Source organism: Notechis scutatus, chromosome 2, assembly GCF_049901735.1.
Source record: "Notechis scutatus isolate UNSWTSFEM ecotype Mainland chromosome 2, rNotScu1.2, whole genome shotgun sequence".
NCBI classification, from domain to species: Eukaryota; Metazoa; Chordata; class Lepidosauria; order Squamata; family Elapidae; genus Notechis; species Notechis scutatus.
In genome coordinates this window covers 118,732,608-118,760,428 of record NC_142010.1, presented here as the reverse complement: position 1 = coordinate 118,760,428, position 27,821 = coordinate 118,732,608, and the positions used below count along the sequence as shown (strand labels likewise).

Genomic DNA, 27,821 nt, shown 5'->3' with positions numbered 1-27,821 from the left:
AGGCTTTTCTAGTGAAACAAACTAGCTCAATGACTAACATATAACAAAGGTCTAGTGGTAAGGTGCCAGGCTAGAAACCTGGAAGACTGTGAGTTCTAGTTCCATCAAAGGCACAAGGCCATGGAGGCGACCTTGGGCCTGTCACTGTCTCTCTGCCCCATGAAGGAAGCAATGTTCATTTAGGAAGAAGAACCTTGCCAAGAAAACTGCAGGGACCTGAAGAAGCAGTCTTGGAGAATCGGATATGAAGGGAGAAACAAAATGCATCACATATGGGTTTTTCAAAGGCAAAAGGAAAGAATTGGTCACCGCTTCCACATCGTGTGGAAAAGAGAAACTTAGGAGACGAATGCAAAGCATAAGGGAAGAGTGTTATGAGTCAGCTTTCTTCAATCCAGTGTCATCTGAATATGTCAGGACTATGTTTCCCATAATTCCTAGCCAGCATGTTTATCGCTGTCCTCCAAACATACCTGGGGGCCTCGGTTGGGGAAGGTTGCCTTTAATGCAACCTTCTAGTAATGCAGGAGAAAGCTGTTACCGAACTATTTCTCTCTCTCTCTCTTCCTCTGTGTGTGTGTGTGCGCGCGTGAGGAGAATGAGGGAGATGAAAGGCAGATCTAATGGGGGCCAGGGCTGTGACGCTACACGCGCTCCTCTGCCGGTTGTCCCCCCCCTCACTCACTCCACCCTTGTGAGGTCGGTGACCTCCCAAGCTTAAACAGAAAGAACGGGGGGAGGGGAGGGAAGACCCGGGAGCTCCTTTGAAAAATGCAAACTCAGCGAGAAGGCAAGATCCATCTCGGTCGCTATTATGTCTGAGGTGCGGGAACAGCAGCGGAGTTGTAAAGTGGTTCCAGACAAGGAGGCTGAGATTGGGAGGGAACGAGGGGTGGGGAAGCCGGGGAGGGGGGAAAGATCAGAAGAAAAAAACACACACACACACCTAAAAAAAAAAAAAAAAAGTTGAACGCAAACCACAAAGCTCTGGACCGTGTCCTTTCTCCCTCCCCGCGTGCCCACTTCCCCCGCTCTTTCGCAGCTGCCGTAGGTGGTTTACATTGCGGGCTAGCGAGCGAGGCAACGGAGAGGGAGCTGGCGGCCGGGACTGGCTTCTGCATCGGAAGGCGGCGGCGGCGGCGGCGCGGCAGTAGAGCCGGGTTCGGAGCAAGCCCCGCGCGAGCGGCCCCACTTTGGGGAAGCGGCCCGAGCACGGCGAGCCTCGGTTTCCTCCTCTTGTTTGGAACGCGGAGGAGCCGGGATTTCCTCCCCCTCCCCCGCGCCGTTCGCAGCTGCAACAGGGACGTTACTTTTGTCTCGATTCCAAGCAGATCCTCCTTGCCAGGGCTCCCCGCCCGCCCCCTTCCCCCTCTCGCTGTGCCGGGCGTGCGGGTTGGACGCCGAGGGAGCTCCTCTCTTCTTCCAACGCGGCGGAATGCAGCCGGGCTGAAATGCAGCTTTCCCAACTCCCCGCTTTGCCCGGGAAGGCTTTTTTTCCCTTTCGGCTCCCTTCAAAGCGTGGCCTAGCAGCGGATACCCCGGCTTTTCGCCTTGGGAAAAACGGGAGACCCCGACCCTCTATCCCTTGCCCGGGAAGAAAATGCAACTCCGCACTAAAAAGCGCGACTCCAATCGGGTAAGTCCTCGGAGACCCCCGCCGACCTCGACTCGGGGGAGGGGGTGTAGAGGAGAGACAATATTGGAACTCGGGTGGTCCTCATCTCTCGGACCCTAATGCTCGCCTCGGTTGTGCAGGAGAGAGGTCGCGAACGGGCGAGGAAGAAATGCCGGCGGATCGGGGCTGGGAGGAAACCTGAACTATCCCGCTCCCCTTCTCACCACCCCCAAGAGCGAGCGAAAAGCCTTTCTCCCCAATCCCCGGCAGCACCCCTCCTTTCCCTCTGCAAATAAGGGGGGAGGGGGGGGGCAAGCCGGCAGCGGCAGCAGCGGCGTGGAAGAAGTGGGAAGAAGAGATTAGATTTCGCTTCTCTCTCATCAATTTTCTGTTTAATGTCACTGGTCTCCATTGTGGGAGAGAGCGAGAGAGGCACGTCATCCGGCCATAAATTTGTGATTATAGAGCCTCCAGCTCCGTCTTGGTGCCCTAATTGAATGGATTTACTCCACATGGGCAGGTGGGGGGGGGGGGGGGAACCTTGGAGCTGGAGCAAGAGACTACCGACCAAAGACGAAATTCATAATAGCGGCAGAGCCGGGGCCGTCGTCGTAAAACCAGATTCTCAAACACCCGGCGGCTGGGGGAGGAGGAGGAGGAGGAGGGAGAGGAATGGGGGAGCTGGGATCTCGGCGCACACATGCAAAAGCCGTCCTCAATTTCCGCTTTCCAGAGGCAGAGAAGGCCAAGGGAAGCTCCGAATAAGAGAGCCGAAGGGGAAGAAACGCCAATTTCTAACGTATTAGGCGCGCGTGTGTGTACTTCTCTCACCCATATTCTAAGGCGGCGGGTTTTTGTTTTTTTTAATCATGGCTCGGTTTGGGTGCCCTTCCTGTTTGGGTGCCCTTACTTTTTTGCCGTGAGGTCGGTTTTCCCTCCCCCACTTTGGATTGTTTGGTGTCCGTGGCGTGTTAAACGGAACGTTGACCCAGGAAAGCAGCGGTCTGTAAGTAATTGTGTCTGCCGTTTGCATGCGTGAATTGTTCTTCTTCCTCTTTTCTTTTGAGGTATTGTCTTTCTTGATATTGCTTTTTATTAGGAGGCGCCGTTTCCGCCGATTTAATTCTGAAGTAGGAAAAATGTCTCCTTTTCCTTCCATCCCACTTTACAAGCTGTTTTTGTTAACAGCTAGTCCGTTCCTAGTGCGATTTTGCATTTATCTCCTTTCATGTAACTTACTATAAGGTTCTTGCGCACTTTGTCGTTGAAAATCCACATCATTAGGTACATTCCTCTTTCCAAGAGAAAAATGTTTTATACAGAAAACAAAAACAAAAGAGCAATATAGCAGTACAATTTAGTACAATTTGCTCTAAATTTATTACAAGATCCCATTTTCACTTTAATACTATCCTGAAAATGTACTATCTGAAGAAAACTAAATTTATTTCTTTCAAGTGATACTACTGTACTTAAGGAGAAGGAAGAATCTATCTTAAAAGGAGGCTTCATATAGCTTTTCCTAATGGATATCATTTCCTTTGTCTTTAAATACATTCAAAATTTGGTTGGGAATTTACCCACATATTTTTGCAGGCTCCCATCAAACCAACGTCCTTTGGAAATAATTACCCTTTTTGTTACAATTCTGAAATAAACTTCAGGCTGCTGGATAGAGCATTGGAATTTATTTAAAAAAATGAATTACAAATTCAAGGATCCATGTTTTTCTACTTTTCAAAGCCTATCCTGGAAACCTCAAATTGCTCAGATAAAATTGGACGCACACTATCTTTCTCAAAAAATAAATAAATCACAAATATTACAGCGCAAGTGCAATAGAATTTGCCACAATGCTACTTACAAAAATATATTTAAAGCTTGCCTTTGCATCAAACCAGAAGTCCTGTTACATTTTACACATATACATTTTTACATACATTGTTACATACATAGCTACATTTTCCTTTATATAATTAAAACACTTCTCTTAAGCTGCCTGCAAAAATCTTTTCAAATCCATTTCCTGGTTTATTTAGAATCACAAACATAATACTATTTCCAAGTCAGATTTTAAATCTAAACTCCCACTCTCATCTGCTTAATTTAAATATCACTGCTTTATTTTCCACTGGAAAGAAGAGCAATTGACAATGTACAGTTGTGAATTTTGATTACTCATGTGTGAATGCATTTACTCCTGTGTAAGCGGGCAGCTTTATATTACAAGTCATAGCACACTGATCCTGGTCTAAACCTTATTTTAGACAGTAAGTCTTGTTTTTGAGTAAATATGCATTAAGACTGTCCTATGAAAATACAAAACATACAAAGGGAAAATTATTTTAAAAGACGGCTGCAAATGCTAGCATAAAAGGGAATAGTTGTTTTTTTTAAAGAATCTGATATATAGATGTGTGTGATTAAAAAGCATTGTTTCTTCCTCCACCCCCCCACCCCCCAAATCAAACTGTCTCTGGACCCTGCCGCTCGAGTTTCTGTCGATATCTTTTGCAAACTCGGTAGAGAAAGTATATTTGTGCTAGTAAAGAGATGGATTTATTTAACGATTTTTAATTAAAGGCATTGACTTTCCGTTAACAAAAAGGGGTAGCGAAAGAGCAGGCCTGGCTGGTCTCGAGCTTTAGGTGCGGCCGGAAGAGAAGCATCCGGCCCAGAGTCGCCTTAGAACAGTTCGAAAGGTCCTTCTTTCGCGGACCGCTCCTGTCCTTTGGGGAGGCGGCCGGATCTCTGGGTCGGTCTGATGATCTGAAGGCCGCCCGGCCGCCCTCCCTTGTTGTGCTGCTTGCTGGCCCGCGCGTCTGCCCAACGCTTCCCCGGAGCCTTCATCGCCCGGGTGCCTTTAAAGCAGGGTTCCGGGAAAATATTGGGGAACCCAGGAAGGGTCTCTCTCTCTCGCCTTGCTGCTCTTCCGGGAGTCCCTCTCGCCGCCTTTATTTTTCTTCCAAGAAACCGTGACAAAGAAGGGCTTCATGTCCTCCTTCCTCCCACCCCCCACCATGCATTGGTGATAACAATGTGATCCTCAAAGGGTGAACAGGAGATCGTTCTCCGGTTTTTGCTTTTTTTAAAAAAAAAAATGGGGGAAAGGCCTGCCGGCGAGTTAAGGGATCTCCTCTCCGCTCCAGACGGCCGGCCCTTCCCATTCAGGAACGCTGGGCAAGTTCTCCCCCCCGCTCCCCCCTTACAGGCCTGCCTGCTCTCGCTCCTCTTCTCCCCGACCTACCCGCGGACCTTTTGCTCCTTGGACGCCTCGAGCCCGAGAAGCTGAAGAGAAAGGCGGGTTCCTTCCCGGAGGATTAAAAGCGGATCAAGGAGGGCGTGAATCGGAGCGGGAAGAAGGCGAGGAAAATGGCTGGCGGAGAACGTGCTCCAGGATCCTCTGCAAGCGACTTCCTCTCTCCGGCTTGCCAGGGCTCTCTGCCGCTCTGGGAGTTCAGGCGGGCTTCATTCCGCCGCCTTTGCGCCAAGGGGAAGCGAAGCGGCCGGCCTTCTTTCGCTTTGGGCCGGCCTGACGGAGGCGCCCGTTTGGTTTAAGTGCTGGGCGCAAAGCACAAGCGGAACGTGGAGAGGGGGGTTTTCTGGCGGGGCGTGGGAGAGAGGGAGAGGGAGGCTCGTCCGGCTCCTTCTACCTCGCGTGGAGCGGGAGTCGCAGTCGGTGGGGTTGGTTCTTCGACCGCAGGAACTCCCTCGCGAAGACAGAGGCGGGGATTTGTTTTGTCTGCTGAGGCCAAAGCGAAAGCACAAAAGGCAGCCTGGAACTGACGAATTTCCCTGCCTTTTCGTGTTCTTTCTGGGCCCGGCGACAGCGGGGATGGATTTTTTTCCCACTTTGCCACAGGAAACTCAAAGCTCTTTTGGAGGGGGGCGCAAAGGGAGGAAGTTAGCGTAAATTAAGAAACTTAAGGCAAAAAAAAAGGAGCCTTCTATTCCTAAAGGAAGGATCAAATTGTGCCTCTCTTCTTTCCCTGATTCTTATACTCCCCTTGCTCCGGCTTCTTCCTCCAAGTTCCATTACTGTAGATAGAGTTCTTCAAACGGAGGGTGTAAAAACGTAATTCTGTTCTGTATCCTATGAGGAGAGGGGAGAATTTTTTTTTTTTTAAAAAAAACACCATAATCGTTCTCTGTCCTGAGCATTGGATGGAACCTGGCTCTCGGGTTAATTACAGGCAATATTTCATTCATTTATTACCTGAGGTTTAAAATAGGGAGGGGGCCAAGGCGGAAATTATGGATAACTTTCCTCCTCCCTCTGGGGGTTGGGAGGGAGAAGGGGGCATAGAATCAGGGGGAAAGTCATTTGCAAAACATGGTCTTGATATTTTCCGAAGTAGGGAAATGTGCAAAATTAAAAAAAAAATCCCCACTACCCCCATTGAGATTTACATGATGCAATCTAGTATAACAATGGTGTATGTGAATGGTGAGTCAGAGCTGGAGTGGAAGATGCAGCAAAGCCCTCAGAAATGTCTTGGTCCCAACACATTCCTGCTCTCTTTTCACCAAATCCTGGAGAAACCCTTTAGAGAAAGAATATTGGGAAAACCCAGAACTTTGAGAAGCTGTAATGTGCACCACCCCAGGGCTGCATTCTGTGAACTTTTTGCCTTTCACTAACAATTCATTGCAACCCCCTCAGGCCCTTTCCCATTTTGGGGCCCTGAAGTTAAGCCAGCTAAAAGCTGCTCAGGTTGAAAAGGTTGGATGGGGGAGGAAAAAGCCAGAGGTGTGTTCTCAGAAGTAGTAGCTCTGGTCCAAACTCTTGGCCAGCTTCTTACTGTTTCCTGGGGTGGTTGGGGAGGCCTGAGTGACACCCCCCCACACACACATAAGAGATAATCTCCCTCCAAGTTGAGCTGAGCCTACACAGTTTCCAATTTGGAGATGGGTGGGGAAGAGAAAATAGAAGAGACATCCTGTCCTGAAATCTCCTTTCCTTGAGTCTTATTATCCCATTAGAATCTGTTAGAAGCCATTAGGCGGCCTTGTTCCTGAAGAGGAGAGTTAGATCCAAACAAGGAACATAATTGACTGGTCGATTCTCTAGGAATTTCACCCACCAGTCTTTTCCACTTAGTTGGTGACTTTGGACTCTGGAAAAGGGTGCAGATGAAATAAAGGATGATGCCCTTTTCCAAAGGGATGGAGAGTTCCAGGAAGCTCAAAGTTTGCTTCACTCTTTTGTGGTTTGGGACTTCAGTTGAAGGACTTGGACTGGAAGGGTGGATTTGGAAAACTCCCGGATCCTCCACAAAACCAGGAGTGGTGGGAATTTTGCCTGCTACACAGAAGCAAAGCGGCTGGCCTGGGGAAGTAGTTGTCTTGCCAGAACTCCCCCCTGCTTTTCTTTCTTTCTCTCTCTCCCTCTTTCTCAAACACACACACACACACACACACACACACACACAGTTTCACCTCAGGGCCTTCACTTTACACAACAATAAAAGTAGTTAAGCACCAACAGCCACCTTCTTCCCCTCCCCCCTTCCCATTTAGCCCCAAAGGGAACAAGGCAGAGGGAGAAAAAAAGGCTGTTTTTTTTTCCAGGGCTGCTCCTGTGAAATCAAGCATTTCTCCCTCCCTCCATTTCTTCCTTGCACAAACACCCAAATTTCCCCATGTATTTTTACACTTATTTCATATTTCAGTCTCTGTGTGTGTGTATGCACTCAAATACGATGCAAGTTTTCCTCTATGTCCCGTCCCCCCAATCACCCAAACTAGCTCACCTGCAATTCAGCCGAAGAGGCTTTAATGATCATTTTAAAAGTTCCGTTTTGTAAATCCACTCCGACTGGGTATGTGCTGCCTTGGCTATTATCTAAGTTATGCCTTTCTACCCAGCTGCACACACACATCCTGGCACTAATTATGTGTTTATCAAAACAGGCACCCTTTTGACATGTCACAACATGTTTGTGGGAAAACGACCTCATTCACACACACACACACACTTATCCCCTACACATGTATATACACACACACACCATAGTTGTTCCTAAATCTTGTTTGGATTATGTTGTCTTTTGGCTATAAAGAGGATGGTGTATGACAAGCATGATCTGAGTATGAAGCATTTCTATATTTGCAGGTGAGGGGAACAGGCAAGTTTGTGTGTGCATGTGAATATTTCATTGGTAGAAGTACATCTCATGAAAAGGTTGAGGTCCTTTATTGCTCCCCAAAATACTGAGAAAAGGGGCTTATTTCAGTTCTGAAAATAATGTTCATAATTCCCTTCTTATAATGGTTGCTCCAAATACTAGTCTACTTCCAATCTGAAGAAAAAGTCCAGGGCTGGAATATGAATGTTCTGTCTTCATCCAATCCCCAGAATGAAAAGAAAGAGTGAAAGAGATTTGGCTAGGCCTGGCACCATTTATTAAGCTTGCTTTAATTTAACCCAGATGGGCTAGTTCCTTGATAACCTCACACAACAAACACATTCAATTATACTTTCAGTGTGTGAACACACTGGGATATATTTAACTACAAATTACAATTCTGCATTTAACAGGGCTTTAACTAAAGGTTTAGGGGGCTGAAAGCTCTTGGATACTTTTAAAAGATATTGTTTTGGGGTAGAAAGGCTGGGGCAGAGAAATATACATTGGATCCACTGGTTATATCTCACCCCCCCATCAAGTATGTGTGTGCACTAGTATGTGTGAAAGTCTGAGTGTGATTAATAAACTCTGCTAGGTTTGTGACTAATAAATGCACATGTTTTAAACGGAGAAATCACAGTGGAAATTGTAGTGAGGATTGGTGGCATAAATATCATATGTTCATAAGATACATGCAAAAAAACCTTAGTAATTATCAGTGGTCATTATTTGAATAAAAACAGCCCTTCTTGCTGAAAAATTACTGTAGTAAAACTTGCAATATTAGCTTGTCAGGATGAACTTTTATCTGTTTAGATTTCTATGATTAACAAATGTGTCAGTTACTCCTTGTAGATTAAGAATCTGAGTGAGTATTGCTTCCCTGACCAAGACAGAAAGCACCTTGCTTCTTCCTAAATACTTCTCTGCAAAAACAAAACAAGAATGCTTCTGTCTTGGGAGATGGAGAAATAGGAATTTAATCAATTAAATACCTTGATCTCGTTGATCGGCCAAAAAAATAAATAAATGGTTATCCTATCCCTATTCTCACATCTTTCCTCCTCCTTTATTACTTTGATTGGATTGCCTAGATCAAGGTATACAAAAATCTGCTTTAATCATCTGTTGCTGCTAAAACCTCCATCCTGCACTAGCTAACTTTTCCAGGTTTCATCTTCCTATAATTGTATTGTTAAGGTTGATCACATACTATTATTATTTGGTTATTATTGATTATAAAATTCCTGTTAGAGAATTCAGAGGAATTCTAAAAAGGTTCACATTTTATCTTTGGGCTAATACTGGACTTGGGAAATGTGGAGAAAAAGCCACTGGGAACAGAAGCCTCTTGGTTCTTGCTGGCTTTCCTTTGAGGGGAATAATAATATGGTGGAAACAAGATTAAATAAAATGGTCGGTCCTGTTGGCATCCCACATGGAGGTCAATTTGGAATGCCAGAGAAATAACCTTTTTCAGGCAATGAAAAACTGCAGCCCTTCTTTGCAAGATGATGATGAAGATAAGAGTAGTAGTAGTATATAATAAGATGATAGTAGTAATGACAGCTGAACAATTTAAACTACAGGATGGCTTTGGGAGTGGGAACATTGATCTTTGAGGAGATTCAAGGGAGGAGACCCCACGCTTTTAATTTAACCTCCCTTTGCTGGAGTTGGTGAAACTTCACAATAACCCATAAAAGAGTCAGAAATCAAAAGAATTCTGTGGAAGTTAGTAAGGGAACTTTTTGAGGGAAGAGGGAGAAACTAGGGTAAAAAAAGGTCAGTCAGCAGCTCCACTTTCTGTCGGGTTGCAGGGGAAATATTCCTCTAAGCCGACCTGGGCAGTTGTAGTCTCCCTGGAAAACGAGATGAGGAGCTGAAGTGACCCTTAATGGCGGGTGAGGGGCGTGTTCCGGGGCTGCAGGGGGAAGAGAAAGATTTCCTGAGCTGGAGCATACAGTAAAAGCTGCTTGTCTGAGACTAAAGGTGTTTTGTTTGAAAAACCGTCCCCAGCGAGATTTATCTTTTTAACCGCAACAGCAGCAATAGCGATTTTCCTGCTCTCGGGGAGTTCACAAAGCGCCCCTTCACTTGGAGGGCCCCCCTCCCCTTTCTCCTCCCGGAAAAAAATAGGGTCGGCAGTTTCTCTTAATCGGCCCGGGGAACGAGGCAAGGAGTTCTGGCGGAAGAAGCCTGGACTTTCGCGCCAGGCCAAGGGAAGGCCGATCACATATAGGCCCGCCGGCGAGTGAGCAGACTTCCCCGATCCCCTAGAGCCTTTCCCGGGTAAAGGCCCCCAAAGTCCTGCTACGAAACAAAACAAAAACCACCCTTACCAGAAAACCAGTGGGACCGAGTGCTGCGAGAGAAAGTGGGTCAAGGATTGCGGGGTTCGGAGCCTGGCGACGCTTATTGCTACCCCGTGGGTAGAGCGCTCCTCTTCGCTCTCCTTTCCCCTGCTCCCACTCCCTCCCATCCTGCAGCTTCGCTCTTGTACATTTTGAAGACCGAAGTAAATCTGGCTAAAATGGGGCTCGGGGGTGGGGTGAGTGGGACGGAGAGAGATGTGTTTTTTTTTCTTTCTTTCCTCACCTTTTGTACAGGCCAGGAGTTGGGTCTTTTCAGTAGTCGTCGGAAACAGGACGCGTTTGCATGGGGCTATTGGCAGCAAAGGCGTAGCACGTGCTTGGTTCCCTTCCCCCCCCCCCCCATTAGGAAAAAGATCGGGTCAGCGGGGTGGGGAGCAGCGGGAGAACAGCGAGAAGGAATCGTGAGGTCGTCCATTGCTTTGACCGACTTCTTGTTGCCTGCTGGAACGATGAAAGCGGAACAGATCTGGGTTGGTGATCCCTTCTCATCCGGACTCGGCAACTGTCTGGAGGCATGGCCGCTGCAAGCCGCGTTTCTTTCGCTATAACGCAGTGCTCCTTTCGGCACAAACACGTGTAAATTTAAAATAGGACTAGCCAGGGACACTGAGATCCGCTTTGGAAATTTCTCCAGATTGAACTGGATGGATTTCCCCCTCTTGGCCACCACCTCCCAATTTCCAGGGAACGTTTTACGTGCTACAAAAATGAAGAGTAACTCTTCCAAGCCAAGAAATTGTTTCTAATTTACTCCTTGACCAAACAACACATGGAACAATGAACCCGACCCAAACGATTGCATTAAGCGAGGCGTCCAACATACAATTACCCAAATGTAAAGATTTGCGTTTCCTAGCCCTTATTAGGCAATTATTTAGCGTGCTGTGTTAAATCCATAATTTTATTTAACATACCGGGGAGGAAACTCCCGCCCTGGCTGCTGCTGCCTCTTCTCCCCCCACCCCACCATTTTTCCAGATGGAAGAATATTAAATTGCAATATTTTAACACACTTCCCTAGAGTGTGAAGGTTAGCTGAGGTCTGAGAATTTAAAATGATTGCATATTCATTTAGAGATGAAAAGAATGTTTCCATGTTGGCTACTTGGAGCAGAATTAAGGAGAGATTCTGCTATTTTCTTCCAGGCCACCTTGCTTAAAAGCTGGAGTCGAGGTGAATTTCATTCCCTGTACTTTTAGTTAGAACATGGAAGATATAAATTGGGCGCTGAGTAAATATTTACCAAAATAGGAAAATATATCTTGAACCTAATCCTGAATAATGTGGAAAGGGAAAACCCTTAAAGAGGCAAATTCTTGTTCTGAAAAGAACATCCAGTAGAATTGTTGCTAGAAAGGGGACAGTGGAGGGATGACTAAATCCAGTGCAGTTACACGCTGTCCTTTTAAATTCCAGGTTGAGGATAAAATGGCCAGATACTCCAGGTCACTGATGGGGTTTGGAAGCCTTCAATCATTCCTGGGGTGGAGGTGGGGGGGAGAGAAACATGGCTTGCTTACCAAACCCCAAATCTTGCAAATAGGTGTTGCTTAGAAAGTCAGTCTGGTGGATTCAAACAGAACTGAAAGGCAGCTTGGAATGCCTTTGCCTTTCAGGGAAATATGCTTCACATGACTCCATAACCCATTCCATTCCTGATCCACATTAACATTTCCAGAGCGCTGTTTAATAGGCTGCCTGTGTTATGGCTGAAAACAGCGGTTTAGCTGTAAAGCCTTTGCTTTAGCGGGTTCTAGTCTAGTTCCCTGAGAGCCCGCATGCTTTCTTAAAGACAGACGGGATTTTGCTGACTGAGCCTTGGTTCTAGCGAGAAGGGCTGAGGAGGGGCTGGGGGGAGCTTGACTTTTCAATCTGGCCATAGGAGGCGAACCAAATCCTCTTGATCTTTATCCCCCTAAAATAAACAAAGTTCAGACTAGCACTAGGAACCCAGGCCTAAACCAGACTACATTGCAAGCTAAACTTATGCAAGCCTTACTTCTGAGTAAGCACCCACCAACCAAATGCAAGCTGATTTGGACAGGGTGGCAGGAGGACGTAGCATGATTATCCCCCAAGAAGATCCCAGACCAGCTTTAGGGGCCTAAAACCCTGTTCTCTCAGGGCTTTCCCCTCAACCTGGGTACTTTTTAACTCCCCCTCCCTCCGCCCTTTTAAGTACTGCAAACCCCAAAACCAGCGTGGCTTTAAGAAGGGGCAGTGAACAAATAGTTTGTACATACACACACTGGAAAGGTAGAGTTGAATCGGGATGAATGCAATTCTAAATATTTATTTCTAACTGCATCATCTTCTGTCTCTTACAGAGGAAGCCATAGAGATACTGATGCTCTGCTTCAGTTAAATTAAAAACATTTGTTACCCATGGACAGATTTTAAAAAAATAGTGGAAAGGGAGAAGCTCTAACCTTTGCTGACAATGTCCCTCGGCCTATCAAAAAGCCTATCAAAAAGCATGATGGAGTTTTCCTGCCTCCCTCACTCCGGGTGGCACCATTCACTTCAGGAATACAAAATGATTGGGAAGGGAAGGAGGGAAGGGAAGGGAAGGAATCTCACAACCCCCAGTTTTGTGCAAGTGGGCAGGGAGAATATGAGTTTGCCAATAGACCCCTGGGTTTATACCACTCCTGTTTAAAGTTATTTAACAACTGGAAAAAGAAAAGAGAAAGAAAAGAAAAGAAAGAGAAAGAAAGAAAGATAGAAAGATTTTAACAAAAGAAACAGGACTGTAGAACCAAAGAAGTTTTCAAAATACAAGAATTAAACAATAGCCATGGAATTTAAAATCTACTTTCATTTTTTTTAAATGTGAAGAATAAATTGAGGAATGGGATTTTTAATCTTCATTTTTTTAAAAAAAGGAAATATCCAAGGATTGTTTTTTAATCCAAAATTTAAAAGGGTTACAAAAAAATGAGAGGTGCAGGAAGCTAATTTATTTATACATTAAACCAACCCAAGCCCAATTTCCCCATTTCCTTTCTCTTCAATTGCATTCATCCGCCCCAAGGTCCACCTCTGCCTTACTTGCCTATGCTTTGTTTCTCTCTTTTTCTCCCCCCTACCCCTATTTCTTAATTTGTGACCTTGGCATTTGTTTTTAATTTTCAAACAAAATAATACTTAATTCCCTAGTCCAATAACAATTAGACTGAATATAGTCACCTTAAAATCAAAATAAAAGCAAGCTTTCAAACAATCTGAGATTTTGCTGTTCTGGGCTTAATATGCAGCACTGGGGTACTTTGCCCTAGGCTGAGAGAGGGAAAAGAGACTGTCAATCAGGAGACGCTTGGGTGACCAGGGACAATCTCCTTTGCTGGACCGGCCTTCTTCAAGAGCAATCAGTCACTTTGCATTAATTACCCTTCCATCCATTCGCCACTGCAAGGCAACTGCTGCTTTTGCAGAGACCTGGCACATTCACAACCAAACACCACCTGAAAGAACAAACACCCTAAACCATTTCTTTCCTGGCCCCAACTCACAACAAAATAAATCTGGAACTACTGTTGCATCCTATACCTCAACTTACACCTATCTTTCCATGCACTTACAAACAAACAAACAAACAATCAGTAAATATACACCTCAAAACAGTGGATGAAGTCCTCTCCTGGATCAGTGTTCCTCCCGAAAGTTTACCAAGAGGAGCGGTTCTGTGCACCAGGCCCAGAAATCTATTCAAAGTTAAAAGGATTGGCTTTTGTGGAAGTCTGCCTGTAGAGTATTTGATCCTGCAGCCTTCCTATATGTTATCTGGAGAAAACCCACTGAAGGCAACAGGATTTGCTGTCTCACCATCATGGGGAAATTGCTTCCTTCACAAACTAGCTACATTTGCCTGTGGAAAAGTTACATAGGTTTCAATGCACCACAGACTTAATTTTGACTTAAAACTGTGATCCTAAACCTACTGAAACAAGTGACTTCCTCTGGAGGGACATTGGCACTACAGTTTTGCTTAACTGGGAAGGTATTCTCGGCCAGTTGGCAATTATTTCTCGGTAAATAGGATGAGGATCCTGCTGTTGCACTGCTTTCCAAGATTGTAAATAAATAATTTAATAAATCCAGATTAAAGAAATATAAAGAAATTCACGCCAAAGTAGCCAGCTTGCTTACTCCGGGCAAATATATTTAGGATCAAGTGGGTGACTCTTGTTCACGTTGCAATTTGTGTCTGTAATGTTTGAATAGAGCCAATATTCTTCTATCGCAAAAGGCAGAGTACCCTGAGGTGGCATTTCCTCTCTTGCATGGAAAAGAGATGGAATTGTTAAGTCTTCCTTAAGTCTTTTAAGACTCCAAACCTTGGAAACCAGCAAGGATTCCTTGTACCAAGGCCCTTTCTGCCTTGCAGACAGATCCCGTGGGGCCACTGAAGGGCTCTCTGTCCAGGGAAATGGAAGTGAGGTCGGGGAGAGGCTGGTTCGACTAGGAAGCCATTGTCCAACTGAGCGAGAAATTTTCTCTCTGCCCGAGTGGGAATAAAAGGAGGAGCAGAAAGACAATCTAGAGATGGAAATACAGGACACCTTAAAGGAAAATAAGGGCAGCACAACCAGTTGGAAACTCCCAGTCCCTATTCTTCCTCCGGTTTTATTTCAGAAGACAGGGGGACCTAAGATCATTTAGGTAAACAAGTTCTGTTTCACCATGGCTCCTATCCCCCCAGAAGAATCTGCAGGAATCAAAAGTTGCTTCGCATTTTTTTAAAGATCCTGTTCTAATGTGGGGAGGTAATCCAGGCATTGCAGCAGCTTGTTGTTTTGTAAGGCCCACTCTGCCTTGCAGACAGATCCAACTGAATCCCTTCTGACCCCTTCCCACGCCTATCAGTGGATGTTCTGGCTGAGGGCCTAGATAAACAGCAAGATCGAGCGGGTTGAAGACTTTCGGAGCTTGCGTACACAGACAGACACACAGCTTTCTTGTCCTCTCATTGTCATCTCCTGTGTGTGTGTATGTATATAAACATAAATGTGTCAGATTTGCTGCTGCAAGTGTAGTTTTTTCCTGTTTAGTTTTTGCCTGTAGAATGGCCTCTTTCTCCTTCAAATCTCTGCTTTGAACCTATATGTTTTCTGATAGGGCCTTGTGTTCCCAGCAGAAGGGATGAGTTGAAAAGTGCCTTTGCTTTCAGTTCTTCCCTCTTTATGAGACCTACGAGCCCCAACTCTCCTTTTCAGGAACCACTCCCTCCCTCCTTCTTTCCCCCTGGCCCCAAATAGGGCTCCTTTCAGAATTATATATTCCCCTGCCTAACTTTTTAAAATTCAGTTTTTGTGTGTTTGTAATTTCTTTTTGGAACATATATTTATTAGCAGAAAGTCTCAGGTTTGCACTCTCCGTGTAATTTTTCGTCTAAAATATCTGGAAAGTAACTGGGGCCTAGCATGTTTGGTGTTTCATCTTGTTCAAACGCCCACTCTGGCTTGGGCACAAGATTGCAAACTGTGGATGCTTTTGTTATTTAAGTTACTTACAATAATTAATCCATTAACAATGTGATGTAAAGAACAGCTATAGTATTAATAATGAAAAACTCTCACCACTACTTGGAAGGTGCTGATCAAATTGAGTATTTTATCAGCATATAGAGGGTTGGGATATTGGGATAGGGATTTTTTTTTTCTCCTCTGGATATTCAATGGGTGCATGGTTTTAGCAAACCCCATCATCATCATCGAAAACTCAAGTTCACTCTCCTTTAACTAAGGCATACACATAAGTATGGAGTACACACACACACATATTCACTCGCTGCTTTTTAATTTAATTCGCCCCTCTGGTTAATGAATAGCTCCATTGTAATCTAATATCTCTTACGGGTTATTTTGATTTATTCTGCATTTTTAAATCAATTAGGCTCCTTTTAATTTTTTTAAAATAATCGTAATCACGAGTAGGGGGGGGGGGCTGGAGAGAATTCTGAGCCTCCCAGCCGCTGCAATGGCATCGCGTGTGCGCGCACACACACACACACGTCCTTCAACCTCGTTCGATCGCTGGAACTGACATTTCTCCCGGTTAGCTTCGCTATAGATTCCGCCTGTGCCAAAGCGGGACGTTCTCCCGGAGGCGTAGACTTTTGCGCACTCAAGATGGATCCAGTTTGCTCCTCCTGTCTGAAATTTGTGAGGCTCTGGACCGAGGTTATAAATGCAGCGGGGCATATGAAATCGACTTTTCCGTAGCGTCGTGTTCTATCCAGAGGGAGAAGTCGGCTCACGGCTTCCCGGGCATTCTCTCGCAGCCTTCCCTTCCTCGTCCCCTTTTAACAGCGAGGCATTTCCTAGCTTTGCTGCTTATCCTACGTAGCTGCACCGCCGAGTCCTTAGACCCCGAATCTGTAAAGGGAGGAGTCCCCGCTGATCAGTGCGCCCCTCCCCCCGATCCCTCCGGTCACCGAAGCACCAAACCTGCCTTGAATGAATGGCTTTACTTTCAAAATCGCTAATAGGGACTCAGTCCGTTTCCCCTTTTCTTTCCTCCTTTTGATCCTCTCCACTCTTTGACCTTCTTTTGGCTCAAGGGACAGTAGGCTCTGCCTCAGGGAAGGGGGGGGAGTGCATTGGGTGTGTGCGCGCTGGAAACAGTCCCCAGCTTATCTCCTTTCATCAAACCAGCCCCGGGCCCCCTGCAAACCGCGGGGCCAGTAATTGCTTTTTTCAGGCAGTCCAGTGTGGACTGGCGGGCAGCCAATCAGCGCCTTGTTTACACTGGATGATGGACAGCGGGCTGGGAGACTGCCAACCAATCAAGGCGTCTCCTGGAAGTAGGGAAGGGAAGACTGAAGGGGGTGGGAGAGAAACTAAAGCCTATGCGGTTAACCTCTCAATTGCCGGTACGAAGCCGTTTGAAGTCTTTATGCAGTGTGGTTTCAGCGTTAAAATGGGCCTTGGGAGCGATGGTATCATACAGCGAGGAAAACGTGTCTATGACTGTCCTATTTACAAGAAAAGTGGCAATTTACAGCATATGTTGGTGTTAGAGGTGGGTAGGAAGTCTTAACGGAAATGTGAAGCGTAGGAGACAAAAAAGGGAAAGGAAAGAACGACCGTATTACAAACAAACCTCCAGTTTTGATAAACCACAAAAGGACTTTTGCATGTGTTTGTGAGCAAGAAACCTAGCAAAGGGACTTTCCTGAGCTTGCAAAACGCCCATTTAGGGTGGCGGCAAAGCGATTCGGCTCTTCGACTTGTTTAAAGACAAATCCACAGGCGCTGAAGACTCAAGTGAACTATAAGAGCATACTTAGGACCTAAATCGCTCTAAGTCTCTTGGTATTTCGTTTGTCAAGTAACTCTTAAAAGCTGCCGGAGGGCAGGCAACGCAGTCTCTGACGTCCTGATCTGTACAGTGCTCTGATTACCCACTTTTGCTGTTGTAGCGCATCGGCCAATTTATCAAAGCGAAAGGAGTACCAAAAAGTATCCCTTCGCTGCCCAGCTGATTGGCGTGAGTGCATGGCTACGAGCTGAAGCAGCTTTCTGGTGGGACTCCCTAACCCCATTCTGCAAAGGTTTTCTTTCTCTCCCTCTCTCTCTCCTTTCTCCCCTCTCTTTCCTCCCTCCCGCTTCGCATTGCTACGCATTTCCATTCAGCTAAGCAAAGGGAAGCTGCGCGAGGGGAGATGCGCAACTGTAGGGACTTGAATTAGGCGCCATGAGATTGAGTAGTAGTCCTGCTGTTCTCTGATTGGCAGTTCCCTGGCCCCACGCCAACCTATTGGGAAGCCTGTTTACGCAGAGAGAGTGGCACGAGCTTATTACCGTGGAGGACAAGGCGTCCAATCAGTGAGCGTGCTCACCCTGAGTGAGTGGCACGAGCTTATTAGTATGCAAGGGAGAGTTGCTTGTAGGACTGAGATACGAGGCTGGGGAAGCTGAAGCTCGCGACAGGGTCTTTTTTCCTTTCTGCAAGGAGCAGCAGCCAGTGCATTTACAGTGCAACAGTCAGCACAGTGCAAATACCAATAGGAATACAAAGTCCCACTCACTGATTTAATTGTATTGCGTTCCCTCTGTGCAAAGGAACACCCCTCCCTCCAGTAAGTAACTAAAATTTATTTAGCATTTCGAACGTTCATGATTTTTTGATAAATTATTTTTTGTTAATATGTATACCTGCACAATGGTCATTCTTATACAAATAAGCGGAACCATTGCTGCAAAAAAATGTATATATTTAAAAGCAATGCAATATCTGGCGATTGAAAAATGTAACAATTATCCATTCCTCAAACTAAATTGATTAAAAAAACTTCCTTTGGGAAAGGAAGTATATATTGTTTTTAACGAAATGCAAACTTATCAGATATATGCATGTTCGTATTTTATTTTTTAAATGTCTTTCTATTTCCTGGAAATTTTGTGCACTGCTCCGTGTAGTGCTAACAAAATCTATGATTGTTCGCATATTTCTTACCTGAAATTCTAATCAGTCTGCTCTTTTTAAAAATGGAACTGTAAATGGTTGCTTTGCAAGGAAAACAAACGGGCATTGTGGCAAATAGGTATTGTGGCAAAAGGAATTCATGTAAATTTGCAGCCTCCATTTTTCTTTCAAAAGAATCATAATATAGATCTTGTGATTTTGATTCCTTCCTGCTGTATGTTCAAGATGCTCTGCATCAGAAAATACTTGAATTCCTGAGGGTTCTAAATTACAATGAAAAATGAAAACAATAAAAAATACGCATTTTTATTTATTTACCCGCCGGGGTGTGCGCATGTATCAACTGATCTTCCGCACAATAAGGTAAATGTGTTTTGCCGTGGAGGAAAATGCCGTTAAGATGCCTCACAAGGATTTTTTTTTTTAAGTAAAAAAGAAGAAAATCTGTCTTATTTGTTTGGGTTCAGTTTAAAACGATGAACCATAGTTGATTTTTGACGGTCGGAAAAGGTTTCTCGAAACTGAATAATTCAGTGGCAAGCTTTTGTTTCTCGGCATGTTCCTCTTTCTCTCAATCTCTCTGCCTGTGCGCAACGATTGCGATAATCGTTTGATTTTAAAATGCCCCAAATGCTTTGGGTGGTGGCCTTGTTTCTCAGCACGATATATCTGATATATCGAAACAACTTCAGCCTCGCTTCCTTTTCATTAATAATAATCATTGTTACTTTGCAAAACAATAAAAAACGATTCTGGGGGAAGCAAGCAATTAAATATCTAAACAAAATGAAATTTGTTCCAAATGCTTTTAGCTGGGAGAGGAAAAATCCCCACAATTTGGGAGAGATCTCTGAGAGGTTTTTTTTAGCAGCCTTCGGGTTGTAGCAGCGGCAGACCCTTTTGATGACTGCCGCTCTCGAGAGAGATCTCCGATGGGCTAAGAGAAGGACTTAGCACAGCAGAGGCTTCCTCACCCTTTTTGTTTTTTCCGACAAGGCCCGAGAGCAGTGCGCCGAAGCGTTTGAACCCTGCCGGATCTTCAGTTTCTTTCTTCGTCCACCTCTTGGAGAGTAGAGCATATTTCTAGTCCGCGCAAAACCTTGGCGACTCAGTACAATTGACCAGAGAACCTACCGCTGGATTATTCTACCCCCACCCCCACCCCGTTCCCTTCCTTGCCCCAAATAAAACAAAACCAGAGAGGCGGGCGTAGCTCGCTGGAACCGAACCGTGCAAATGTACATCGTCCTTTTGTTCCTTTGGAAGTCCGAGCTCGGTTTTTGATTCTAAAGTAAGGTACCTCGCTCTCTTCGGCGACGAGTCCTCCTGCTTGTAAAGAATCGTCTTTTTCGGCCCCGCCGAATGGAAGACAAGGAAGATCGAAGGCAAGATCGTTCCTGATTTAGATGACTGGATCAGGGGGGTCCACCCGCTGCACATCAGCTCCCTTGCCGGTTTGGAGAAACGTTGGTTTGGCTTTTCCTCTTTCGGCTCTAGCAATTGCCAAAATGGATCCTACCTTAGAACAAATCCTCTGCACGGTATGTGGTAGCAAAAGTGCTGTTCCTGGAACGCTGATGCTAAAACTTTACCTCCACCTATATTATAATCAGGATTTCCAATCGGCTGGTTTATTTCAGTCTGATATACTTTCCTCCCTTAAATATGCAAATATTTTTTAAAATCATAAGAAGGGGGAAGGGAGGTAAACCAATACACAATGTTCCCTTCATATTGATGTATCAATTCAAACTTGCTGAAGTTGCTAATTTCGCTTTTGTCTTCCAGGCTTCAACTCTTCCATGACCCCCTCCCTCCAGTCTTATTTTTTTACTGCTGCTTCTCTGGAAAGATTTTTTTACTGTTAAACAGGGTGGGTGGGAGGTAATAAGAATATACATTTTTCTTATAATTCCCCCAACTGCAAAATATAGATGATTAAAATTTCCAGTAATAAAGAAACTCTTGTCTTTTTATATGTAATGGTTCCATTTGCTTACAACAGAAGGCTCTCCCTATTTCTTTTTTCCTCTTATGTAGCTGTGTGCATGCACACATATACACATGTGTGTGTGTGCATGTGTAATCTTATCCGCTGTGCAAATATGTAGTCATTTAATAATACCCTTGTTTTCAGTTATAGATTAAATCACAAACACCAAGTAGTAGAGTAATGTTAAGAGTTAAAAGCTTTATACCTAACCATTTAAAATAGTGTTCAGTAAATAAAAAAAAAAATTGTTTCATTGTTCCAATCATGACACATTAAGGTAAGCAAATGTGTTTTCCCTTTCTCCCAGATTGTTAATCAGTAAGCATGTTCAGTATGGAGTTACTTTCAGTATGGGTTGAATGGGCTATGGATCCTTCAAACAACTTCTGTATAAGAACAGATACATAGGATGAACCACCACCTCACTGTAAAGGAAGAAAATAATGTGGGTCCCCCTCAGTTCCCCCTGTGGAAGCATTAGATCTCCATTGATAGCTCAGTGAGGGGTTTATTATACGGGAGATGCACATTTTTTTGTATCCAGAAGCTAGTGCAATCTTTCAGTGCAGCACAAGTCTGAAGGGGGGGGGGGGAAAGGGGTGGGTGGGTTTGAAATCTTTTTATCCCCCCTCCTTCCTCTTGGCCTAATGTTACACACATTGGGTCTAAGCCAGAAACCCCTTATGTGTAAACGGAATGAATGCACAGGAAGAACCTTACATAACTGTTTTGTCTAAGAATACAGTTGTAGAATTTAAACCCCTGCCCTTGAAGGAGGAATGCAGGACTTTGCCACTCAAGTGTCTACAGTGAAATATTTATTTCTAAGCTTGAGTAATTGAAGCCCAGCAAACTCTTGCCCTCATCTGGGGTCTGCGCAAGAAACGCGTTCTTTTGGATTGCATCAAGGCAACTGGTTTGTAAACAGGGAAGCTAGCAAACCAAAGATAACCCTCATTCCTTCCACCCTTACATATGTATAGAAAGGGATCACACTTAACCATAGGGGCAAACGAAAGACATTAACCCTAACATTAACATTTTAAAAACTGTCCATTTGAAGATTTACTTCGTCTAGATACCGCAGCAAAGAAATAACCAAAGTAATCACAGAACACTGATCAGTTCAAAATTACAAATACCGCAGTTGAACAGAACTACAACAAATAAAACTTAGCGTTTTTTTCCTCCTCCAACCACCTCGCCCTCCCATTACACTGGAGCCACCGCTCCAGTTTTCATCTTACGGGCCCTCTCGCTTTATCTGAATCTCTTCTCCGCTTCGCTGCCGCCGTAATCCAAAGTACAAGGCCCGGAAGCGCCGCATTGTTGCATTTTCTATTTTTCCACGTAGATTTCTTTTGAAAAGAGTTCGATGTGGTATTTGTTTTAAATCTGGTTGTCGCCATGTAGCCCGTAAGAACCAGTTGCTCCCTTCGACAAAGGAAAGGCAGGCGGCAAACAAGGGAGAGACGTAGAAAGCGGCGCGGGTGCGTGTGGGGGCAGAATTAGTTTCCACAGTCTCGGGGTTTTTTTGGGGAAACCCATCAGCGGGGCTTCTAGGACTGGGTCGCCGCTCCTCGCCCTCGGTGTCCGCGGTTAATCCAATCCGTCCAGCGCCGACGGCTTCCTCACGCGCTTGATCTTCTCCTTTTGCCTTGCAGAGAATGAGGCCAGATCGCCGGTGCCACGAGAAGCGGAGGCCTCTTGGAGGGATACGATTAGCCTCGTGTTGAGGGGAGCCCCTTCCTTCCCCGCTCCTGCGTCCTGCAGATTTCCCTTTCCCGGGAAGGGGGGCGAATCTTTGCCCGCTGCAAGACCGTCCCGCAGCCCCTTTCCTGCCGGGGGCTCTGGTCGTGGAAGCGCAGCCCCGGTATGGATGGCCGGGATTTCGCGCCTCCGCCTCCCCTCCTGGCCGAGCGGGGCCATCGCAACAGCTCCAGCCGCCTCGCTTCCGCCGGGCACAACTCGGTGCAGCACGGAGGACACTTCCAGCCCGGGAAATACTTCCCCTCGCCCATCTCCATGGCTACGCACACAGGTCAGTGCGGAGCGCCGGGGTGAAAGGCGCGGAGGGGATCTGAGGGGCCTTGGAGAGCTGCGGGGAGGCTCGGGCGCCCTGACTGCGGAGGGGCGAGGGAGGGGTCGCCAGCACCAAAGGAGGGGCGCCCGATTGAGCTGCCCTTTTTTTTTTTCCTTTTCCCTCAGAAAGAAAAGGAGGGTGTGTGAGTGATATTGCAGCAGATCGATTCTTTGCATCGGTTGCTGCGAAGGGAGAAATAAAAATAGGAACGGTTTTACTTCTACTTTCCAAATGCCCTCTTTTGCAACCTTATTTTAACGGCTCGGTGATTTTATTTTATTATTTTTTCTTCGCTCTCCGACAGTGCATTGGCGGATATTTTCTGAAAGTCTCCGCAAGCGGAGAATCCTTCCCGAGGCCTGCCTCGGCGGAGCCTCGCGCGTGTGAGCGAGGGAAAAGCCCGCCTGCTCGAGAGATTTCATAGGATCGGGGGAGAGAGAGAAGGAAGGGAAGGAGGGAATCGTGCCCCACTCTTTTCAGGGGGCTCTGCGAAATGGGGTGTTCAGAAGTGCAACGGAGGCGACCCCTTCCTGACCCAGAATTCCCGGGACTCCTGTAGCTTGCTTTGGGGCATGTATGAATATTTTTGGCAAATCTAGCAAAATACTAATATTACTGTCCCCAGATCCCTCTGGCGATGGAGTTTTTCTTCTTAGTCGGAGAGGGCTAAAATAAAGTGGAACCCCCCTTTTTTGCATTAACCTTACGAAATTCTTTTGCACAAACAAGGCACTTTCTCCCCCCCCCCCTTGTTATTTGCTTGGGAAAGGTGAGCACCCCCTCCCCCCAAAATGCTCTTTCAGATTAAGGGTAGCTGTATGTGTGGGGTGAGCATTAATGGAGCTGGTGGTATAAGACTAGAAAATCCTGTTTCTATATAAAGCCCTGAAGTGAAGTGTCAGGGTGAGAATGGGCTTTGCAGTGCATGTGTTAGTTTTAACAAGTGCTTGTGGTATCTTGCTGAAGACACAGTGTTTGGCAAGAAAAATCGGGGAGGTGGTATGCGCCAGGTTCTTTAGAGATCATCCATGGCATCCATTTTTAATCAATTAATTGCCTGGGACAGCGAGGGTGTGCAAAATAGCAGGTGTTGGCTGCAGAACATTAGTGAGAACACATGCACAAAATGGGACACTAAAGTAGCTCAGGATTTCAAGTTGCCCATCCTTGGTTTAAGATCTTTTTGGAAGCAAAGGGGGGCATTACGAAAGCAGAATGGTATATCTACCATTTAGAATAAGGTTTTATATATCAATATGCAAAAACCCAAACAATAGTAACAATCCCCCCCACCCATTCACCCCAAAGCTGGAAGGGGAAAACTGTAATAAAAGTAATGGATGTTTTGAGAGGTTTTGAATGAGAGGTTTTGAAATTTACAAGATTCTGGCTATGCTTCAGAATGTCTTCCATTCATTCTGTTTTCACAGAATCTGATGTAGGCTTGCTGCGTTTGTTTTTTACTTTTTAAAAGACCTATCTGAAGTAAATAATTTGGTGTTAGAAACATTTTTTTCTTCAATGTTTAATGTTTCCAGTGTAACTTAACTAGCTTCTCTATTTAATCCACTTGCTATATGTATTTCTGTCCTTTAGGGCTTCTCATACGGTTGAGTTTTTCAGATTTTGTGGCCAGCTCTGAATGTGTAGTATGTACCTTCATTTGAGTGTACAGGGTGTTTATGGGATATATATTTATGGAAGTATGGATTTAATCTTAGATTTACAAAACCACACACAGCCACTTAAGTTTTGTTTACAAGTTACTTTAAACATCAGAAGAGGAAAATGTGTGACAGTTTTTATTTTTCTCTAAACTCAGCAGTAGCAGCCATCGTTATTCCTAGCTTGACAAACTATGAATGGTAATAAAATTATATCTGCTTTAATGGGATTACAATTAGTATATGGATTAAAAAGAATGGCATGAGGTAAACCAGAATGGATAAAAATAATCAAACAAGAGTGGAGACATTTATTATTATTTTTTAAATGGCATATCCAGCTGCAAATTATTAATTAATTTTAGCATAATGAGATTTTAAAAAATTCCTAACAAATGCAACAAACTACACATACTTTGTGCTTTATTTGAAATGAATGAATCATAATTCTGTAGGGTTTTATCAGTTTTATTTTTTTTAATCTTATGCTTCTTTTTACATACTTACCTGCCCCATACAAAATTGAAGATGCTCATTAGAATGAAATTGTTTTTTAAAAAAATTCAGCAACAACAGAAAGGCATTTTAAAATGCAAACCTGGACAAATTGGATGAGGAGTATGATTTATGTCAATCACTCTGCTTTTCTTCCATAGTCTGGATTCAACACGCCTTGTGCTTCAAAGCTATTTGAAATCCTGCTATTGATCTTTTTTCTGCTTTCTATTTTTTTCTTCCACTATGTGTGTTTTAAATATGAGTATTTTACTGAGCTCCTAATTAGAAATATTATTTTTAAAATTGTTGCTGTGATTGCTTTTTTTAAATATCTTTAGAACGTGCTTAGTTGAACACATTTTTCTTTTAGATTAAAGAAGCAAACTGACAATAAATAGAATAAATTATTGATGATATCTTGACACTGATGCACGGGGAAGTCCTCTCCAGAACCAGAATTTGAAATGTGTGAATACACAGACTAAGTTTATATGGAATTTCAGTCATTTTAAAATAATTTTCTATGCTTGTTATATAAAGAGTGGCTGACTAATGTCTCCTAAACCTAATCTGTATAATCTGTGTAATCTAGATTAATATGATGAAGAAACACAGAAGGCCCTGATTCAAGATAGTCATGATATGTTAAAATATGCGAAGGATACTTGTTAAAGAAAATAGTTGGGAAGGATTTGTAACCTACATTGAGGATAACCAACACACATTTTTCGGAAATAAAAGAAGCAAAACGTGTTAAAAGCAGAGCTCCAGAAGGCCAGGTATAAAGCAAATCCACTGGGAAGAGATTGGAACACAAACTGCTCTACAAGAAAGGACTTAATTTTTACGTGTTCCCAGACAAAATTCCACAAGGCATACGTTCATTGATCAAGCATGTATTCCACCACTTCCTCCTCTCTAGAATTCTCTCCTTATGGAGATAACTTGAACCTGCTCTGTCCTTACCCCTGAATGGTTTCTGTTTTAAAGCTGGCCATAGAGACCTTGAATTTTTGAAGTTAGCTTTTAATGTTCAGCAAATTGTTTTTCTTATAGCAGAGTGCTGATAGTTTTATAATCCCACTGTAGAAATTTTATGGTAAAAGTGTTGTTTTAGTAACCTTGTCACAAAAGGTGCAATTAAAATGTTTTGTCTCATTATTTTTTTGTGCATTAGATTTGTGTGCGTATGTGTGTGCGTGCACACACATGCATCTCCCATACAGATGGTCCAAAGTCAAAGCTGTGAAAATTTTAAAGAAAGAAAGAAAGGGGGGGGGGATATTAGCAGTATTATTCATCATTATTCCTGCCTGAAGCTGTTTGAATTTTCTCATTGCTGTTGATTCTTTTAAATGCAAGCAAGAATCTGACTAAAGAAAGATAGTAGAAGGAAATTTCCTAAAACCTATTCCATCTCACCAACTATGTATATACACACATTGTTAAGGGTGGGGTGTTGTTTTTTTGTAGTAGTAGTAGTAAATAGGAAGTATTTGAGATAACTTGCCCATTTACAAGTTAAACAATTGTGCCATCCCAGATAACTAAAGTAATCACTGTTCAGGATGGATGTAGTAAGCATGGCAAAAGATCTTAGACATTTTGTTTCAATGAAAATGGACACAGTAATTCTAGGCTGGGGTGGGGGAAGGGAGCTTTGAAAAGAGTACTAGAATTTCAAGTAGATTTAATTTATCATTAAATGGAATAAGGTGGACCAGGGATTTTATAGAGAGGAGGTCTCTAAAAGGATCCTCCCTATTCCAAATTATCACTTCCCCCTTGGACCCCACATTTCTTAAAAAATAAATTTTAATAAATACTTCATTATGATCCAATCTGATTTCTGCAACATGGTTGCCATCACTGAATAGGTGCTAAAGGAGTTAATATTCAAAGGTGTATTCTAAAAACTCTAACCATCTTTACTTATAAATGACAAGTGGCATGAGACATGAAAAGCAATGCAGAGATAACAACTAGAAACTGCCAGCGCTGATCTTTTGCACAAGAATGAGAAGGCGCGCATGGTTACACAAGGCAGTTGTGGTTGTACATGAGTGTGTGCACACATGCAAACACAGAAATTAAAGTTCATTTTTGAAATGTACATTATTCCACTAGGAATTGCAACACTATCTTGTCTAATTATTCATATAAAACATTTTTTTCCACAGTAGCAACTAATCTCTGTGTGCTAATTTAGGGGCATAGCTGTATTTCCACATGCAAAGCAATTGTTGTAGTGCAAAATTTTCAGGACTGCATCTTCAAAACCGACCTAATCCTGAGCAGAGGCTGCTCAACATATGCAAATCCAAATCAAGGAAGACTGTTTAAAATAACAAGCAGAAGCCTAAAAATACCATTTCAGAAAATCACACTTTCTTTTATATTAAAAAAGAAAGAAATGCCAAATCCTAGAATAGAAAAATCTAAAAATATTCAAGGCTTGGCAAGGTTCACAAAGTTAAATAAATTACATAAGGGCCATTCATGGGAAAAATTCTGCTTCTTACAGAAACATTGTTCAAGTTAATAAAAAATGTACTTTACTAGCCACCAAGCTACTCATGACTTTTCATGAGTCTAAATTTAATTGGTCAGCCTTCTGGACTCCATCATTTCCTGCTGGATTAATATATTTGTATTGAAGTTTGTGACATAAAGCAGAACAACAAAACAACAAAAATCAACAATCCCAAACCAGAACCATGAAATAGCATATTTCTGGACCAATATGATTGTGAGGGAGGAAATCCCTTCCTTCCTTCCTTCCTTCCTTCCTTCCTTCCTTCCTTCCTTCCTTCCTTCCTTCCTTCCTTCCTTCCTTCCTTCCTTCCTTCCTTCCTTCCTTCCTTCCTTCCTTCCTTCCTTCCTTCCTTCCTTCCTTCCTTCCTTGCCCCCCTCCTTCAATCCCTCCCTCCCTCCCTTGTTCTATTTCTTCACTTCAGCCACACAAATCTGCCTTGCTTGTTGAGTGCTTCGGAAAATAAGATTTGTTGTGAAATGTAGAAATGTAAGGGGT

At 44.1% G+C, this 27,821-nt stretch overlaps 1 protein-coding gene and 1 long non-coding RNA gene across 9 annotated transcripts in view; one reads left to right on the top strand and one right to left on the bottom strand.

Moving 5' to 3' along the window:
• The first annotated feature begins 1,076 nt into the window (after positions 1 to 1,076).
• BAHCC1 (BAH domain and coiled-coil containing 1) overlaps positions 1,077 to 27,821 on the top strand; it is a 128,322-nt gene continuing 101,577 nt past the window's right edge. For 4 of the 8 annotated variants that reach the window (XM_087956009.1, XM_087956008.1, XM_026675760.2 and 1 more), the window contains exons 1-2: positions 17,971 to 18,205; positions 22,210 to 22,586. In XM_087956009.1, coding sequence (XP_087812135.1) covers positions 22,421 to 22,586 — 166 coding nt within the window. In that variant the 5' untranslated portion in view covers positions 17,971 to 18,205; positions 22,210 to 22,420. Of the gene's footprint in view, positions 1,637 to 2,344; positions 2,622 to 17,958; positions 18,206 to 19,548; positions 20,094 to 22,209; positions 22,587 to 27,821 lie in introns of those variants that run through there. The other 4 variants (XM_087956006.1, XM_087956005.1, XM_087956007.1 and 1 more) reach the window with 4 other exon arrangements.
• On the bottom strand, positions 3,289 to 5,768 carry LOC148132208 (uncharacterized). The gene is made up of 2 exons (XR_015747710.1): positions 4,863 to 5,768; positions 3,289 to 4,697 (listed from the first exon to the last, which is right to left on the bottom strand). It is a non-coding gene; the product is annotated as an uncharacterized LOC148132208 (long non-coding RNA).